This window comes from Panthera onca, chromosome A3 (assembly GCF_046562875.1).
Source record: "Panthera onca isolate mPanOnc1 chromosome A3, mPanOnc1 haplotype 2, whole genome shotgun sequence".
NCBI classification, from domain to species: Eukaryota; Metazoa; Chordata; class Mammalia; order Carnivora; family Felidae; genus Panthera; species Panthera onca.
The window spans coordinates 15,839,193-15,859,095 of NC_138341.1; the positions used below are offsets into that span (position 1 = coordinate 15,839,193).

Genomic DNA, 19,903 nt, shown 5'->3' on the forward strand with positions numbered 1-19,903 from the left:
CTCTACATTTTCTGAGGACCTATGTCAAGTAGGCTTCCATGAATCAAGGGGAGGAGGTAAGATGGACACCCCAGGAACCAGTGACATCTGTCAAGGGCTTTATTAATACACACGCACACGAGATCCAAGTAGCCCATATGGCTGACTTGAGCTAGGTCAGTCTGGGAGATCACAGGTGCCTTTCTGCTCACTTTGGGTGTCAGCATCTTTACTCTAAATGCTAGTGAGTTCCACTGACCTTTCTATAACAATACTAGTAAAGGTTCTATAACCCAAGATTTTAAAAGTGTAAGGGAAAGGGGTGCCTAGGTGGATCAGTTGAGCATCTGATTCTTGATTTCAGCTCAGGTCATGATCCTGGGTTCATGGGATCAAGCCCTGTCTCAGGCTCTGCACTGAGCATGGAGCCTGTTTAAGATTCCCTCTCTCTCTTTCTCTCTCTTTCTCCCTTTGCCCCTCTCTCCTGCTCATGCACATTATCTATCTAAAATATAAAAAAATAAAAAAATCAAAATCAAAATATAAGGGAGAGTTAACAAAAAGTTATAAACTATATCCTAAAATGAACATTATTCATAAATCAATGAAATATATATTTAAAATATATATTCATATACATATGTATATATATATAAAACTAGGGAACTAATGAAACTCTTAGCCAGATAGTATTGGCTAATGTTTAAGGAAAGCCTACTACATTTCACCTACTATTCTAGCTACTTTGATTGGACTATGCTATTTAATCTTTACAGTAACACTATGTGGTGGGTATTGTAATTAACTGACAGATGAGTAGGGTGAAGTTCAGAGATATTGTCCAACGTCACACAACTATGAGGGACTAAACCTGGGATTTGAATGCAGGATCCCATTCCACACCCTGTACTGTGCTTCTAACCACGTGGTCCTTTCCTTGTAGTCGTAAAGCTCTGTTCTGAACTATTTGAATCTTCTTCTTTGATTGTCTTGATTCTTCCTTAAAGCAGGGCTCATGCAATTTTAATTGGAATCCTGATAAAACAGGGGTTTTATTGCTTGGCTGATAAAACTATTGCAGAGACTTTTTTAGGTTCCTGATGTGTAATTGCTCCGCATTGTTATTGTTGGCACAGAACACCCGTCCAACTGTTATTCCTCACATAGTGCTGTGGAATTGGGCAGCAGGGATTTCTACTAGAATCCCTCTTTCCTTGATCTTTTCCTTGATCCCTGGGTTACACTGGCAAACAGCTCCTGTATACTGCCTATACTGGAGTTTGAGTTGGACAGGGACCGGTCGATCAGTGAAGGCTCTGTGCCTGCTGAATGCCATGCCCTGGCTGTCTGGTCTCCGGTTCAGACTTCATCAAGTGCTGTAATCATTAACCCCTGCAGGAAGCCCGCAAGACAGACGAGAGTATCTGCTTCTGCTCAGCTAGACACAGTGACTGTTGAAGCCCTGAGATGGAGAGAAGTCAGGAAAGAAATGGTGGTGAGGGGGTGGCAGGACGGGAGCCAGGTGGTGAGGGGCTAAGGCTGAGGAGGGAGATTGGTTTGTGGAGTGCCGTGTCCCTGATGGCTGGCTGTATGATTGGTTCTGGTGTCTTCATGTCACCACAGGGGGTCTTGGTCTACATGGGCAGCCCTGGAGCCAGTCTTATGGTCTGGGCAGGCTGTGGCCTCCTGGCCATGATGGGTGCCCTGTGCTATGCTGAGCTGAGTGCCCTGGTTCCCAAATCTGGAGGGGAGTATGCCTACATCCTGCAAATCTTTGGCTCCTTGCCAGCCTTCCTGGTTATCTATACATTTGTGTTGCTGGTCAGACCAGCTGCCATTGCTGCCGTCTCCCTGAGCTTCGCTGAGTATGCCGTGACCCCCTTTTACCCTGGCTGCTCCTCGATGCCCCAGGCTGTGCTGAAGGGCGTGGCTGCCTCCTGCATCCTGCTGCTGACGCTGGTCAACTGTTGGAGCTCACGGCTGGCCACCATGCTGGTGAACGTGTGCGCGGTCGCCAAAGTGTTCTCGTTGCTGGTCATCGTGGTGGGTGGGGCCGTGGTGCTGGGCCAGGGCCGGGGCCACACAGAAACCTTTTTGCTTGCCTTCCACAACACAACACAGCAGGCTGGGCGCATTGGCATGGCCTTTTACCAGGGCATGTGGTCCTTCGATGGCTGGAATAACGTCAACTATGTGGTGGAAGAGCTCAAGAATCCAAAGGTGAGTCCATAATACTTCTTCAGAGGGTGAAATCTCCAAACATTAACTGTTCCAATTATTGTTATTTGAACTGACTAAAACCATGAGGAATCAGCTGAAAATGGGGGTACCCTTTTTGAAGTCATGAATGCCAGCCCACTGTCTACCTTAAGTAATTTATGGAATTAGAGGAATAATAACTTCCCAAGTGAGCACAGAACTTTATAGGATCACACTCATGGTCTCATTTGCCTGGCAAGGTTGGTATTATCAACACCATTTTTCACATGGGAAAACTGAGGCTTAGAAAAGGGGAAGTGATTGTGAGGTCATACCACTAGCAAGAGGCCGTGCTTGATGACTCAGCTTGTTATCTGTCTTGATAGCTGGAACATTTGGACTCTTCAGTTACTATGGAAATTAACTCTTTGCTATAAATATATTTGCTTAGGTTGCTATTTGTTTTCTTTTTTTCCTGCAGGAGCCTTTAATTTTCAGAGGGTGAGAACTGAGTCTTTTCCTCTACATCCTCGGGGCTGGCTCAGGGGCCATTACATGTCTCACCTCTCAGCAGAGGCTCCCTGGAGGGGGGTTTGGGAGAATCTGGGGGGAGAAGAGGAGCTTGGAGACTGAAGTCCCGGAGCACAGAGAGACCGGGGTGAGAGCCAGAAGTCCTGGGACCTAGTTTTTATTCTTGCACGTAATTCCTCGTGCTTTAGTTCCTCCCTATCAACGGGATCATAATAGCTGTCCCATCTACCTCGCAGGGCTTGAAAGTATTAACTGTTATTAACTGGCGTAATCACTTGTGTATGGAGTGCCATAAACAGCTGTAATTTCAGGTGAATGGTTACTGTGTGTCCATGGTGGCTCTGGGTGGGGCTGGAGCTGCCGGGCAGGGGCACGGGCTCGGGCACGGGCTCATTCAGTTCACAGGGCTAGACTCCTCTCTCTTTGAATCCAGGCTCTGGGCTCGGAGCTGGTCCAGGGAAAGAGCAAGGGGGTCCAAAGGTGAGTGAGACAAGCTCCCATGCCATAGAGCATGGATTAGCAAATTTTTTTCCATAAAGGATTAAAGAGCTAACATTTTAGGTTTTGTGGGTCACGAGTCCTCTGTCACGATCACTCAACTCTGTTGCAAATAGCCATAGGCCACAAATGAGGGTGGCTGTGCCTCCATAAGAGTTTATTTACAAAAACAAGCAGTGGCTGGATTTGGTCCACAGGCTGTAGTTTGCTGACCTCTGCATTTTTTTAAACATTTTTTTTAATGTTTATTTATATTTGAGTGAGAGAGAGAGAGAAAGAGAGAGAGTGTGTGAATGGGGGAGGGGCAGAGACAGAGGGAGACACAGAATCCAAAGCAGGCTCCAGGCTCCAAGCTGTCAGTATAGAGCCTGACAAGGGGCTTGAACTCACGAGCTGTTGATATCACGACCTGAACCGAAGTCCGACACTTAACCGACTGAGCCACCCAGGCACCCCTGCATTTTTGACAAATGTGGGTTTCTTTCTTTTTTTTTTTTTTTTTAATGTTTATTTATTATTGAGAGAGAGACACAGAGCATGAGCAGGGGAGGGGTAGAGAGAGGGGGAGACAGAATCTGAAGTAGGCTCCAGGCTCCGAGCTGTCAGCACAGAGCCCGACGCAGGGCTCGAACTCACAAACTGTGAGATCACGACCTGAGCCGAAGTCGGTGGCTTAATCAACTGAGCCACCCAGGCGCCCCAACAAATGTGGGTTTCAAGCAAAAACAAAGCCATGCCTCTGAATGATGGACAATTGAAATTCTGGCTCTAAGTCTGAGCTCTGAAGCACATGTTAAGTGTATCTTTGTTTCACACTCTTTCAAGAAACGGCAGATCCTATGCCAAACCTGGGCCAGCATTATGCCCATGTGCCCTGGAATTTGAGTAAAGAGTTAAGGTGTTTGAGAATGAAACCAGGAAATCTCACTGTTCTTGTGGCACAACCTGGGGCTTGGCTGTCATAGCTCATTAGCTGGCCGGTGGGCTGTCCAAGAGGAGTCGAATTCAAGAGCATGTCAGATCCCTTCCCTGTGACTTGGCATGTGGCTGGGTCATGCACGGTGGGTGCTTGCCTGCTGAGGGCACCCCACAGCAAGGCCTGCAGTAGGGGGAACCCAGGACTCTGCTCCATTGCCCATCTTTGCTACATGTGGCCTCTTCTCGGCCCAGGCAGAACACACTTTCAGGACTGGGAAGATGAGGAATTAGCTGCCACGCTGAAACAGTGGTTGGGGCCATTTCCTTTGCCTCCAGATCCTCAGATTTGAGAGCTGGAGGGGACCTGAGAGGACCTACTGTCTATGAGAGTCCATTGCTGTCCTACTGGCTTCACTTGCATGCATTTGTCACATGACCTGCTAGGTCTGCTGACCAGGTTGCCCAGGACTGGAGACTTCCTAGGGATGCAGGGCTTCTGGTGTGAAAAGTGGGAAAGTCTCAGGCAAGCTGGGGCGAATTGGTCACCCTCCCCGGCCCCTGCCCTTAGAGGACAGGACAGGATGGGACAGAGGCTAGGATATAATAAAGCTGGCTGAGGTGCTGTCTCCACTTGCTGCTGGAACTCATGAGGCAGAACAGTCCAGCAGTCCTGCGAGAGGAAGGCTGGAGCTGACCCTTGAAGGGCTAATGTGGTTTGTGGCAAAACAGCCGTTTAGAGGCAGTGTGAACAGGAATGCAGAGACCAGAAAGAACTGGGCATCTCTGTGTCTCAAGGAAGTTTGAGTAGGGCAGAAGACAGGCCCTGAGGTCAATACTCTGCCCTCAGTACCCCCTTCCTCCTGTGCTTGCCTCCAGAGTTTTCTGTGGCAGATCTCAGGCTGGCAGAAAGCTCTGGAAATTGCCTTATTATTATTTTTTAAATATTTATGTTTGAGAGAGAGTAAGAGCGAGCCGGGGTGGGGGCAGAGAGAAAGGGAGAGAGAAAATCCCAAGCAGGCTCTGCACTTTAGTGCAGAGCCTGATGTGGGGCTTGAACTCACAAACTGCGAGATCATGACCTGAGCTGAGCTCAGTAGTTGGATCCTTAACCGACTGAGACACCCAGGTACCCTTGGAAATTGCTTTTTATATAATGTTGAAGAAGAGAAGATGTGCTAACCAGGCAGACGCTAAAATGGGGGAGGGTCCTACCTAGTGGTGGGCCAGGAGGTGTGTGTGGGACTGTGGTTCAGCCCTCCCAGGGACAGCTCTGTGCCAAGTCTGGAGAAGACCTCCCTGCCAACAGAATGACCTCTTCTGTGCTTCATTTCATGTTGTAAGTGTCAGTAGCAGCAAAACCAGGTTCTGGGGTCCCGTTTGGTACTGAGGGGAGAGGCTCTGGGCTCATCAGTGCTTGCCTGCCCCTCAAGAGGTAAGCCAAAGGACATCTAGAGAAAGTCCTGTGTGAGGCCGGGGGTGTCGTGGACATGCGTTTACTGCTTTGAGGTGTAGATGTCTCTCCAGGGTGGCCCAAGCCTGGGAAATGTTTTTTTGTTTTTGTTTTTAATTTTTTAATGTTCATTTATTTTTGAGAGAGAGAGAGAGACAGAGAGAGAGAGAGAATGTGAGCAGAGGAAGGGTGGAGAGAGAGGGAGACAGAATCTGAAGCAGGCTCCAGGCTCTGAGCTGTTAGCACAGAGCCTGATGTGGGGCTCGAACCCACGAACTGCAAGATCATGACCTGAGCTGAAGCCGGACGCTTAACCTACTGAGCCACCCAGGTGTTCCTTTGGGGAATGTTGAATGGAGTTCTGTGGGTTCAGAGGGAGACTCCTTCCTTCTATTTGCTCCTGGCTCCAGAATGATGTCCAGGGCATGGGGGGGGGGGGGGGGGAGGCGGTGGGAGGGTGGCCAGGAGGTGAAGTGGGAGGGAGTACACTCTGTTTTACCCAGTTTTCATTTATTCTTCCATTTTTATTGGACGCCTGCTCAGTACCTTTATTGAAAGACCGAGGGTCAGAGTGGCACAATGCCTCCATAGGATAAGCTGCTCTGTGTGCCCACAGCCCTTATGTCCAGGCCCTTCCTTTTCCCTCCTCTGTGCTGACCCTCATACCTTGCAGGGAGGCAGAGCAGTGGGAAGTCCCATTTTACAGATCCCCAATGACCCCAATTTCCAGTTGAGGAGCCTGAGGGTCAGAGTGGAACCCCTGGCAGAAATGGCCTTCAGTCTGGGTGGGCCTGAGTCCTGGAGACCCAGAAAATAGGCAGGGTTGTCATGGTGGTCTTGGAATATTACAGCTGGGAAGATTGATGAATAGCCAAGAATGAAGATCTTTAACTTCCTTGTCCCTTCTCTGTGCTCTGTTCTCGTGGGTGCCCCCACTCCTCTCAGGCCCTCTGTATCTCCACTGCTCAGACTGGTTCGTGCCCCTCGTGGCCTCCCAGCACATCTGTTGTTTGTGGATCCAGGCCATGGACTGTGAGCACGTGGAGGAGGGGCACACAGCCTGAGTGGCCCCCAGGGCCTGACATACTCCCTGAGGCCAGGATGAGCTCAGCACTGCACTGACGAGCCTGTTCTGGGGGCCTGAGAAGGAACTCACCACCTAACACGTGGCTTCTTCTTCTGGACTCTGCAGCAGAACCTGGTGTGGGCAGTGATGATCGCCATCCCCCTGGTCACCAGCTTGTACCTCCTGGTCAACATCAGTTACCTGCTAGTGTTGTCGCCCAACGAGATCCTTTCCTCTGATGCTATGGCTGTGAGCTGGGGGTGAGTGAGTCAAGTGATGTGTTCCTTGGCCACCGGGCAGACATCAGGTTTAGGGAAGGATAGTGTCCCGTGTATATTTCAAGTTGCCTCTAGATGTTTCGCTTGCTCTGTTTCCTTGCTGTTGTCTTCCAGTTTGCTGCTGGAGTTCCTTCCCTTGACCCTCTGTTGTCCTAGGAACCAGGTGCTGGGGGCCTGGGCCTGGCTGGTACCGTTGGCTGTCGTACTCTCGACATTTGGCTCTGCCAATGGGATGTTCTTCGGTGGAAGTCGCGTGTGCTATGTGGCTGCGAGAGAAGGCCACATGGTGAGAGATGGGGTCTGGGCTGGCCAAGGTGGTGGGGGCTGCAGGAGGGCTAAGCTTTCTCCTGCCTGAGCTTAGCACTTAGCCCAAGCCAGGACTCCCCCTACAAGACATAGCCTTCTTCTCTTCTTAAAAAAAAAAAATTTTTTTTTTTTAGTGTTTATTTATTTTTGAGACAGAGAGACAGCATGAGTTGGGGAGGGGCAGAGAGAGACTCTGAAGCAGGCTCCAGGCTCTGAGCTGTCAGCACAAAGCCTAATGCAGGGCTTGAACTCACGAACTGTGAGATCATGACCTGAGCTGAAGTCAGACATTTAACTGACTGAGCCACCCAGGCACCTTAACCCTCTTTTCTTCTAAGAATGAGACTCAAGCATCCCAGGTATCTCCATTTAAACTCCAGTCCTTTGACTTCCAGGTTTTGGGAGTCACCATACTGGATCACACTGTGGAGTCTGTAGGTGATAGGGATGTTTGTGTAGGGCAAACGGTGTGGGGGCAGCGGGGCAGAGCCACAGGAGCAGAGCCGAGCTGGTGAGTACGTTCAGGGCCCCTCCCCCTGGGGACTCTGTCCCTCTGGTAGCTTTCGCAGCAATGATGCTGAACAACAACTCCAAGATCTACGGGGCTGACAACAGCAAATGCTTCATGTTGCTCATCGGTCCCTGGGTCTGTCGTGGCTCTGCTTCAGCCTGGGGTTCGTGTTCAGATTTTCTCATTCAGGTCTCTGAGTCTGTTCTTGTCTCAGGGACCCAGGCCAAAGCATGCTTTTGCCTAAAGCAGGTGGCAGGGGTTCAAGAGACCAAGCCAAGCCACACAGGTATATTTCGAGCCTCTGCTGTGTTATCCCTGCTCACATTTCATTGGCCAAGCCCAGAGTCAATGGATGGGGAAGTACCTAGTATTTCTCCTACAGAGGTGGGAGAGGGAAGACTATTTGCTGAGTGCTTATACAGTCTACTACCATAATCCATGATCCTATTCCATGCTCCATCCATAACCATCCCACCCTCTTCTCCCCCATCCTCTGTCTTCCCACCCCTGGTCCCTCTTCCTGTCTTGGGGATGAGCAATAGAAAGTTGGATAACCTGGCCAGGCATGTGGGTCAGCTCCCTACACTCTAGCCCACGTCCTAAGCTTTTTGGGTCTCTGGAGTGATCGGCCTCCCAAGCTGTACGCTGGGCCTGCTTTCACCCCAGGTGAGCCACAGAAACCTGCATCTTGAAGCTGTGGGGACTGGGGACTATTAGGTTGGCGCACTGGTGTCCGGAGTGAGTTTGGCAGGGGAAGAGGGCTGGGAACTTCCCAGGGCAGAAACCTACTGCGCCTCCCTTGGCGGGGCGGCTGCCTGACACCTGGCTTTGCTCCCAGCCCCAACTTCTGTCCATGGTTCATGTGCATCGCCTCACACCAAGTCCGGCCCTGATGTTTACCACGGCAGTGGCTTTGGTCCTGGTCATCCCAGGAAGCTTCAGCACCATCGTGAACTTCTTGAGGCAAGTGAGACTGTCCTCCCGTGCTGGGTATCTCATGGCCCCTTTGTGCGTACACTCACATACACTCATATGTATATAGAAGCCCCCTATGTGTGCACACTCACACACATGCATGTGTGTATATAAATACGTGTGTGCACACTTCTGGAAGCCCCTATGTGTAACTATCACATATATGCCTGTTTATATACATAAAGATATGCATGCACACTTCTGGAAACCTGAGCTCAGGGCTCTTGCACATGCACACACATTTCAGCCATTCTCTCCCAGTTATGTTTCCAAAATTAAAAGTGGCTCCCTCCTCTCTTGTCCTATTTCCAAAAATTCAATGAGACAAATGTTTCACCAAGAGGCAGACAAGTTAAAGGCTTGTGTTGTCTTTGTCATTTTTTATTCTTCCTTGTTCCTTTATTCTGTTGCTGAGATCACATTAAAGCTATCTTCAGGCTTTACTCACCACGACTTGTAGCCCTTGGCTGTGGTGTGATTTTCCCTTTGTAGTCTGATCTGTGCTCAGGACTCTGACCCAGCATATCTTTATTGAACCTAGGGCAGACCCACAACCAAGCTGGGTAGGTATAATCAGAGATTGCATCAAAATGGAGACATATTCTGACCCCCTTTATTACCTTGCCTGGGGCAGAAATGATGGACTGTCGTGCCATCCAGCTGTGGTTTTATGACCTCATCTGAAACAGGTTTCGTGGGCACATCCTTACACTTACAGGCAAGTGTGGCGTCTGGATGCCGAGGGAGCTCTCAGAGCAATTTCTCAGGCATCGCGTGTTCTCTTCTTCGTTGTCATAAGTATAATTAATCTTCTGGAACAGGATATACAATGCTTGATGTGACTTTCTTCAGAACATTAAGTAACAGATCTGGTTTTCTTTTTATCTTTTTCCCATGAGAAAGGATAAAATCATTATATGATGAGAATAATATCAAACCGTGGTGAACCCAGGGTTTCTTTGGGCTGAGATTGGGGAATGTGACTGAGAGTGTTCCGGCACAGAGTGAGAATGTTGGGGATGATCTATCCCAACAAGGACCCCATGTCTCCCAGTCTTGACTGCCTCAAGAGATGGCCTGGTCTGGATCCCATCTCCCGGGTCAGATGAGGCTTCCATCGGACCTATATCAGCCATTCAACTAACCACACTGGGGAAGGCAGAGGCCAGGCACTTGTCTGGGTGTTCAGTGACCTATCCTGTCACCGACTCTAAAGTAGGAGCATCTGCTATGAGTGTGCTGGTCCCTGAGGAGAGCACAGGCTTCCTTGACATTTCACCAGACTCCTGTTTTTAGACACACAAATGCTCCTCCCTCTCTTTGAAAATTGTCCTTTTCTGTCCAGTCAGGGGCAGTCAAACAAGGCCCAATATGAAGCCAAGTGGGTGCCTGGGCTTGTATGTGTGAGTCACTTTGTGACTGGAGATGAAGGAGGCAAGAATACCCTCCATTGCATTCCTGTTCTTGGTGCCCCAGCCTTGCCTTCTTCTTTCCTAAGTCTGCATAGACAAGGACAATTGGGGGTAGCTGAAAGGCCCCTGATGAGCTTGCACTTCTGTCCCAGGTTTACACCTAGTAGGCCAGCCCCTCTTGCAGGCCCACCCAGGGAAGGGCCTCGGAGTAAGTGGCTCATGTTTGCCTCTTAGCTTCCTTGGCTGGATCACCTATGGAACCACCATTGGCTGTCTCTTGTACTTGCGGATAAAAAAGAAGAATCTTCCTCGACCTTACAAGGTAGAGTCTGGAATAAACATTGGGCTTTTTGCAACCCTAGGCTATTGCATGAAGCAGATCGTTGGACCACAGCCCCGTTTGGGGCCTGGAGAAAGAATGTAAGAAAGGATGTCATATTTGGTAGACAATTTCTATATTTCCTGGGGGTGAGGACATCTGGATCACAAGGCATCGATTCTGCTTGCTGGGGACTCATTTCTCCTCTGGAGGACCCTGAGGGAGAACAACAGGAGACAAATGCAGAGAGGATGCACACATATAGTAGGAGGATTAATCCTCACATAGCATAGAGAGGATTAGCCTGGGTCCCAAAGCCCCTGATCCTTGGATGGCCCCTTGTAACCTGGCAGGCGGCTTCCCTGGCCAGGCAAGGTAGGATGGCAGTGACTGGAAGAGAGGAGCTGGTGCCAGGTGAAAGCAACAGGCAGGCAGGCAGGAGGGACAGAGCCCAAGGGCCACATACAACATCCCGTGCCTCTCCATCATCCAGGTCCCTGTGTCCATTGCAGGTCCCCACCATCATCCCTGTCATCATGCTCCTTGCTTCTCTCTACCTGGTGCTGGCGCCCATCATCGACCACCCCCAGATTGAGTTCCTGTACATCTTCCTGTTCCTGCTCAGTGGCATCCCGGTCTATTTCCTGTTTGTCTATTTCCACTGCCAGCCCAGGTGTTTGCAGATGGCCACCCTGTATCTCCAGCTGCTCCTGGAAGTTGCTCCAACCACTAAAAATGTTGACTAAAGGACTGGACAGTTGTGCACTCCCCTCCTTGCTGCAGACACCTCTATCCCCACACAAGTGGCCTTGCGAGTTTCTCTGTAGGCTGACTCTGCATAATTTTAATGAGCAACTGGAATGCTAAATACAGCTGTTGTGAAGTTTTGGGGGTATCCAGCCAGTACAGCATCCCTCCTTCTCTAAGAACTGCTCCTTCAGTGAAGGTGGATCTCACAGCCACATTGGTATTACATGGCTGCCTCTCTGGGTATGGTTTTTTGATATTCTAGGTGAGGAGCATGAAATACATTCCCTCCTTTGGGGATTTTGGATTTAGAATTCTGATGGTTGCCTAATCTGAGGAATTGTAAGTCCTGGGCTGTATGTGGAACCATCTTCCATTATGGGGGCAGAGAAGCAGAGAAAGCTCCCGTGCAGAGAAGGATGAAGATACACAGTGAAATGGTGTGAGAATTATGTGGTCCCTGAGAGCTGGGGGAACGACCTGAGTAGACAGCAGCCTGGGTCCCTGGCTGTTTTATAGTTCTGGTCTCTGACCTTCTGTAGCCCAACTGCCATCTACCGATCCTTCCTCCTTTTTGATCATCAAGGACAACCTGATGCCTTATAATAAATTTCCAATTTCGGCTCAGGTGAGTTTGAGTGAGTTCTCATTTCCTGCAAATGGAAAACCTTTGGGTCTGACAAACCTTGTTCAGGGAAATATGATACTTTGTTCCTGTTTAAAACCACCAACTGGCTTGAACAGGGAAAGAAGTAAGAGACAGATCCCTGGGAGGGAGGGATTTTATTGGCTTTGGGTAAAAGGGAGGGCAGTCAAATTTCTAGAAGAAAGGATGAAAAGTTAGAACAGACCCCGGAAGGCTAATGTGGTTCCAGGACTACATAGAGGCAAGGGGGCAGAGAGAGCTGGCTGCCCAGGTGAGAATGTGGGATAGGAAGGATGACGACAATGCCTAGAAAGGGTGGGGGTGCAGTTCGTGAGTCCATGGGGGAGGGACTGGAAAAGAGGAGGGCAGGGAACACTGCTCAGCATCTCTCCTCTTGCAGCTGCACCTAGACAACTGTGTAGGGCTTTCCTTTTATTGCACAGACATAGAATAGGATCCCACAAGCTCTTTCTGTTAAGTTTTCTTTTCCCATCAACCAATTCTCCTTTTTTCTGACACCAACTGGGTATCCAATGATTCCGTTCATTTCTGACACAGTTAATGCAGATCCCCAAAGCTAAAGGGCTCAGGCACAAGGTGCAGACACCAGTCACAACCATTGGGTCCCTCAGTCACCCATGCTTCTGCCCAACTTGGTTACAGTCCCTCCCTTTATGGTCGATCACTTGCTAGAATGACCCACTGGGCTCTGGAAAACACTTTACTATCAGTAGTTCATTACAAAGGACATAACTCAGGAGGGTCCAGTGGGAGACATGCATAGGGCAAGGCATGGGGGAAGGCGTGTGGCACTTCTGTACTATGGTCTCTTTGGGTGTGTCACCCTCCTGACACCTTGATGTGTTTGCCAACCTGGAAATTCTCTAAAATCTGTCATTTAGAGGTTTTTATGGAGGTTCCATGAGGTAGGTGGATTAATCATTGGCCCTGGTGATTGAATTAAATCTGTAGCCCCTTGGCCCTCCCCAAAAGTCAGGGGTGGAGGTGGAGTTGAAAGTCCCAACCCTCTCATCTGTCTTGGATTTTCTGGAGATCAGCCCCCTTCCAGAAGCTCTCTGGGGTCCCCGCTCACCAGTCATCTCATTAGCATACAAAAGATACCCATCACTCCAGAGATTCCAAGGCTTTGGGAGTTGTGTGCCAGGAACTGGGGACAAAGACTTAATATTTATTTTTTGTGATACCACACTTCTGAATTGTGAACTCTTTATCAGTGCTGTTCTTGAAATTCTAGGAGAATCTTCATATCCTTCCCCCCAGCAGCACAGCCTACTTTAGAGAAAAGAAAATTACGAGAAGTTGGTTTTATCCCATTCCTTGTTAAAGGAGGCCATGGATAAGGCTGAAAGTCCCCAGGAAAAGTACTGAACACCTTGAACAGGTATTAGTTCTTTCTGATATGAAACACTGGGCTCCAGAAGCAAATGGTCCAGAAAGAATTCTTAAGATGTCTTTGGTGCAAAAAAGGTGGTTGGTTGTATTAAAGCACAGGGACAGGACCCACGGGCAGAAAGAGCTGCACTGGGGTTATGAAGAATGATTGATTATATACTTTCAAGTTGGGAGGGGGTTAGGGATAGTGTAAGTCTCTAAGGAATTTGGAAGCAAGGTTTCCAAGACCTTGAGGGGTCATTTACTACTGTTTAGTAAAAACTTAGACTTCAGATGTATATCAGTGGGCCATATATTTGGAGGATGATTGTTAACACATATCTTGTGGGGTGGGGGTGGGATTGGTAGGGGGAGTGGAGAGTTAGAGATAAAGGAAGTTTCCAAGGGATTTTCCTATGTTAAAGAAGACTTACAGGATCCTGAACTTCAGGCTAATGTCAAGCTAAGGTTTCCTTTAAAAAAATTTTTTTTAAACATTTATTTATTTTTGAGACAGAGAGACAGAGCATGAACGGGGGAGGGTCAGAGAGAGAGGGAGACACAGAATCCGAAACAGGCTCCAGGCTCTGAGCTGTCAGCACAGAGCCCGACACAGGGCTCGGACTCACGGACCGCGAGATCATGACCTGAGCCGGAGTCAGATGCTCAACGGACTAAGCCACCCAGGCGCCCTGCTAAGGTTTCCTTTAGCCTCTAGCAAAGTATTAACATTGAAGCAGCTGAGTTCCTAGAGGAAGGTCACTCTGTCTGTCCCAGGTAATTGTCAATGGGCTGCAAGTTGTAAGGAAATTTAACTTTTGCCCCATACTTCTTTTGCCTTTGTTCTCCATATCACTTTCCTCTTCTGGGTCCCATCAAACTGTGCCTTTGTCTCTCATGAACCTCACTGGGCCATGCACCCTAGTGCTTGGTTGTGTATTGTGCTCTTTCCTGGGCTTTGGGTTTGGTGAGGGTAAAGGTTAGTTCTTAGACATGTTTGTCCATCCCTCGTTTCCTCTCATGCTCCTGGGCTCCTTGCTGACCAATAACGTTTGGTGAATCAAAATAATGAAATAGCTGTTGAATGATGAGGACGTGTATGACATTTCTGTTTTTTAGCATTTGCATGCATGGCTGTCTTCCCCATAGTGCCTGCTCTGCCCTGGGCTCCCAGGCCCTGTCCTGGGAAGGTTCTCTAAGGAGGAAGGATACCTCCCAAGTCTTGAGAAGTCCTATCCACCTGGAAGTGGATGAATGCCTAGGGGTGGAAAGCAGAGAAGGGGCTGAACTACCACAGGCTTGCCCTTGGGTCGTGCACTCCAGTTAGGCCAGGTCTCAGTTTGTGACTCAGTCTTCCCATCCTTCCCCCAATCAACTGGCTTTTGGCTCACAGTCCTGTTGTGATGGTGCAAAGGGTCCTCAAAGCCAGAGTCTGAGAAGGCAGCTTCCTTCTCCTTGCAATTTCCCAGGACTTCTTCCCTGAGCTTCTGTTCTGCCCTGGACCCCTTCCTGGGCCCCCAGAATAATAGGGGAATGATCTTAGATGGAAATAGGAGATTTCTTTTTTTTTTTGTAATGAAAAAAATTTTTTAATGTTTATTTATTTTTGAGAGAGAGAGAGAGGGAGGGGCAGAGAGAGAGGGAGATACAAAATCCAAAGCAGGCTTCAAGCTCTGAGTTGTCAGCACAGAGTCCTACTTGGGACTCGAACTCATGAACTGTGAGATTATGACCTGAGCCGAAGTCAGACGCCCAACTGACTGAGCCACCCAAGTGCTCTGGAAATCTGAGATTTCTTTAGAGATGAGAATATTGGACTTCCTTGCTCTGAGTCATGAGCATGATTTCTTCCGTTGCTACTTACCTTCTATAATCAGAGATGGCATAGTAATTGTCATGATGCTGGCCTTTGGATTGGGAAAAAAAATGTTCTGAGTCTTGGGGCCCAGGGTCAGAGTCCTTGCTGTTCCCTCTAGAGAAGCAATAAGTTCCAGGAAATGTGTGGGGCAGATGTTGGCTGAGTTCCTGGGGGGTGGGGGTGGGGGTGGGGTGGAGACATGGCAGTGTTCTTTAACCCTAGGTCAACCCAAAAGCATCTGGATGTTTCAGTTTGGGGCAGAGCATGGCTACTCCCCATCATAAGCACTCAATTCTTTGAACTTCCTTTTGGCCATTTACACTGTCTTCTGCTGAATATTGGGAATGGGGGAACCTGAATCTCATAGAATAACCCATACAAATGAAAGTTGTGGTTAAAACTTCAAACATTACAAAGGGAATAAAGTGAAAGTCAACAATTCTTACTCCACACTCCCCATTTCCAGTGGAATCAGTTTCTTTGTTTACTTCCAGAAAGCTTCTGCACATGGTAGAGTCCACTGCTGCTTTGCTCATCAGAGAAATCACAACCTGTTCAGTTCTACCTGTTGATGGGAAGCAGTTCTCTTCTCATATCTCCATCCCCAGACCAGGGGTCCAAGTCCTTTACTATGGTAGTCATGCCTACTGTTCACTATCTATTGCTAGCTCTCCTTGTGACCACATGGTGGACTGCATTTTCCTGTTCCCTTGGAATTAGATGTGACCACAGGACTTGTGTTGGCCAATAAAATGTGGGTTGAAATGATGTATGTTCCTTCTAGGGTAAAGCTTCAAGAGCCAGTGCACAATTTCCTGCATTTTCCATTTCCATTTCTGTTTTGGTAACTGGAAGTGTTCTGTTAGCCTGGGTCCTGATATAACAACGATATGGAGGAGGGCCAGCCCCCAGCCAACCCTATGTGGGCATGTAGTGTGTGCATAGTTAACTTTTATTGTTTAAACTACTGAGATTGGGGGATGTTTATTACTGCAGCATAACCTAGCCCATACTAACTGTTTATCCCTCCTCTGTTCATGAGTCGTACGAGTACCCGGGACTGCTGACCAATTAAGATGCATCTCAATTTGAGAGGTGCCAAGGAAACCACACTTGATGTGAACTCATCCTTTCCCTGGCCTCCTGGACATCTCTCTTTCTCCCTCTCATGTCAGTGATTCCTCATCTGTCTTCCCAGTCCTTCTCCTCCTGGCTACCCCCCCCCCCCCCACCCCTTGCCCTTGTTTTGTCCCTTTCTTCCCATAGTCACAGTCTTATTTTGCCTCTGGGGGAAGAAAAGCTGGTTCTGCAAATACACCTAAAAGAAATTTTGTCTTGTGAGGGCTTTTGAATCTTTGTTCCTGCTTAGGTGTGCACTGAAGAAAGAAAAAACTGTCCAGCCCAGCCCTTGGGTACCTGTAATAAAAACAGAAGGAGATAAATACACATGCAAAAGCCAGCAGATTATTTCTTTGAGATATAGGCCCCATGCACACAGATAAGCACATGCTAACACCATCCCTTTTAAAATAGCAATGGGTACTATAGATTTTTCTAAAAATTCCTTAACAGTTAATGTAGGAGAAATATTTTACATAATACTTTTTATATTAATATATCTCTTTCTTGTTTAAAAAAATTTTTTTAATGTTTATTTATTTTTGAGAGAGGGAGAGAGAGAGAGAGAGACAGAGCTCAAGAGGGGAAGGGCGAGAGAGAGAGGGAGACACAGCATCTGAAGCAGGCTCCAGGCTCTGAGCTGTCAGCACAGAGCCTGATGTGGAGCTCAAACTCATGAATTGTGAGATCATGACCTGAGCTGAAGTCAGAAGCTTAAGCGGCTGAGCCACACAGGTGCCCCTTGTTTTTTTAATTAAAACATTTTTTAAAATGTTATTTTTGTGAGACAGAGAGAGAAAGAGAGAGACAGAATGAGAGAGCACGAAATGGGGAGGAGCAGACAGATAGATGGAGACACAGAATTCAAAGCAGGTTCCGGGCCCTGAGCTGTCAGCACAGAGCCTGATGCGGGGCTCGAACTGAGCCATGAGATCATGACCTGAACCGAAGTTGGACATTTAACTGACTGAGCCACCCAGGAGCCCCATTTTTTTTTTTTAATTTGAGAGAGAGAGAGAGTGTGTGTGAGCAGGGGAGAGGGGCTTCAGAAGAGAGAGTGAGGGAGAGAATCTTAAGTGCAGAGTCTAATGTGGGGCTCGATCCCAAGACCTTGGGATCATGACCTGAGCTGAAATCAAGAGTCAGGTATTCAATCAACCGAGCCACCCAAGCACCCCCTTAACACATTTCTTTTTAATAGATGTTTAGTATTATTGGCCTAATGTTCATGGATATTCAGTTGTTTCTACTTCGTCACATTACAAGTAAAGCTAGAAGGACCACCTTGCTATATAAGAAAGTGATGATCCAGAAACAGACACCCTCTTTGTTCCCAAATCATCATTGTTCTCCTGGGTCTCCAGCTTGCTGACTACAGATTTGGGAACTTCTCAGCATATATATTTATTATTATTCTTCATATATATTCACATATATATGAGAGAGAGACTTATTAGAACATATAGGAAATGTATATCTCCCATTTGTTTTTTTTTAATTAAAAATTTTTTGAATGTTTATTTTTGAGAAAGAGAGAGAGAGAGACAGAGTGTGAGTGGGGGAGGGGCAGAGAGAGAGAAAGAGAGAGAGAGAGAGAGAGAGACAGAATCCAAAGCAGGCCCCAGGTTCTGGGCTGTCAGCACAGAGCCCAATGTGGGGCTTGAACCCACGAACTGTGAGATCATGACCTGAGCCAAAGTTGGTTGCTTAACCAACTGAGCCACCCAGGCACCCTTCTCCTATTTGTCATATAGATATTTGTTGCAGATATATGTATCTCCTATTTGTTCCTGTCTGGAGAACCCTGACTGATACCATGTCACCTTGGACCTTATGAGAAATGCACATTTTCTTGGGCCCTAATGAAACCAATTGGATCATAGCTCTTGGAGTGGGACTCATCAGTCTGGATTTTAACAAACCCTCCAGGAAGTTCAAGATGGTCATCAAAGGTTGAAAGCTGTTGATCTAAAAACACTGGGGGCAGAAGACAGTGCTCCAGGCCCTTGACTGACTTCTTTCATGTGCTCCTGGGTTCCTTGTGGGTTCCACTGGACATTCAGTTTGGCTTGATTATCCTAGAAGTGGGTCTGAGACATTTGAGCTTACAAATATCCCAGATTGGCAAAGGCAGAGAAGGCTAACCATCAGCTCACTGCAATCTGGAGGCCCAGGGAAGCCAGTGGTACAGTGCTAGTCCAGACCTGAAGGTCTGAGCAACAGGAAATCCTAGCTCAAGTCCAGAGTCCTGAGAACCAGGTGATGTCTACAGAAGAAGATGTCTGTCTCAGCTCCAGAAAAGAGCAAATTTGCCTCTCCTCCATGCTTTTGTTCCATTTAAACCCTTGATAGGGGTGCCTGGCTGACTCAGTCGGTTAGAGCAAGCAACTCTTGATCTCAGGGTTGTGAGTTCAAGTCCCATGTTGGGCATGGAGCCTAGTTAAAAAAAAATAAGTAAAATAAACTCTGGACAGATTGGAAGCTGCCACATTGGTGAGGAGGATCTCCTTCACTCAGTCACTGATTCAAATGCTAATCTCTTCTGGAAACACCCTCACAGACACATTCAGAAATACTGTTTTACCAGCTTCTGGATGTCCCTTAGCCCAGGCAAGTTGACACATAAAATGAATTATCATGGGCACCCACTGCTGGGCTGTGCTCCTCTCTACTCCGTTTACCCTGTTTCTGAAAGTTTCCATCGCCTTCTTGCAGGAACCTCGTATTCCTGTTGGTTCTATCTCACACTGTGGAGCTTTTTTGAACAAGTGTTTCACCTTCTGTGACTCAGTTTCCTCATCTATAAGACAAGGAGGTTAAGTCTTGCTCCACAGGGCAGTGGTAAGGGGGGGACTGTGTAAGTGTTTAGAAGGCTTCTGGGGACTGAGTACATGTTCACTCCATTCTGCTGGCCACTTCCATCAGGGCATCATGTCTCAGCAGAGGGGTGGGGAAGGCCGGTTGGGCCGAGCAGACCCTGGCTGCATCCACAGGCATCCCTGCCCCGAGGGCTGTATGGTCCAGTAGATGCTATTGTGATGAAGGGATCTGTGGGGGGAAAAGACGCCATGTAGGGTTTGTGGCCAGTCTCAGAAGGCAGGATCACGGTGCAGACCTTTGGGACTCTGGAGCAACGCCATGCCCTCTGGGGTCAAGAACTAAATGCCTTTTGAAAAACAATTTCTGGCATGCTTCTGGGCCCCGGAACAGATGGAATGCCTGAGCACAGGACACCAAGTGACCATGCAGCCCAACTACCTGTCATGAACCGAGTCCTGTCAGAGCCACCATTCGTAAGGTGGAACAGGCCCCATAACAATCCACGGTGGGATGGAAGAGGTGCGTGTGGCACTAAGTGTGAGCAGCACCAGAGGGCACAGCAAGCAGGGAACCCAGAAACCCCATGGCCCCTACCGCGGTGCACCAGTGCCCTCCCTCACCAACCGCTCATGGCTGTAGGGAGGGTTTTAAGTGACGCTCAACCCTCAGAGGGAAGACGAAGTGGCCCAAGCTCGCTGCATGGGTAGGTTCCCTTGGTTCTTTGGGTGTAAGCTGAAAATGGATGGCGGCTGCACTCCAACCTCTAAACAATCAGTTTAGAGCATAAAGGAAATAGCTTTTCATTCATTCATTTTCTCATTTGTTTTTTTTAATTTCTTTTTTTTAATTAAAAAAAATTTTTAACGTTTATTTATTTTT

The 19,903-nt window shown here is 48.1% G+C and overlaps 1 protein-coding gene across 9 annotated transcripts; it reads left to right on the plus strand.

Moving 5' to 3' along the window:
• The first annotated feature begins 1,305 nt into the window (after positions 1 to 1,305).
• Positions 1,306 to 14,721, plus strand: LOC132689572 (b(0,+)-type amino acid transporter 1-like). 9 transcript variants are annotated; one of them, XM_060649511.3, is made up of 6 exons: positions 1,309 to 2,199; positions 6,768 to 6,901; positions 7,034 to 7,205; positions 8,575 to 8,699; positions 10,358 to 10,445; positions 10,936 to 11,153. In XM_060649511.3, the coding sequence occupies exons 1-6, from the start codon at positions 1,447 to 1,449 to the stop codon at positions 11,035 to 11,037; spliced, it is 1,374 nt and encodes a 457-aa protein (XP_060505494.1). In that variant the 5' UTR covers positions 1,309 to 1,446; the 3' UTR covers positions 11,038 to 11,153. The 9 variants fall into 9 exon arrangements, with proteins under 9 accessions (XP_060505450.1, XP_060505494.1, XP_060505466.1 ...); XM_060649474.3 differs by having other exon boundaries at positions 1,320 to 2,199; positions 10,955 to 11,310; XM_060649501.3 differs by having other exon boundaries at positions 1,324 to 2,199; positions 7,076 to 7,205; positions 10,955 to 11,310.
• The last annotated feature ends 5,182 nt before the right edge of the window (positions 14,722 to 19,903 follow it).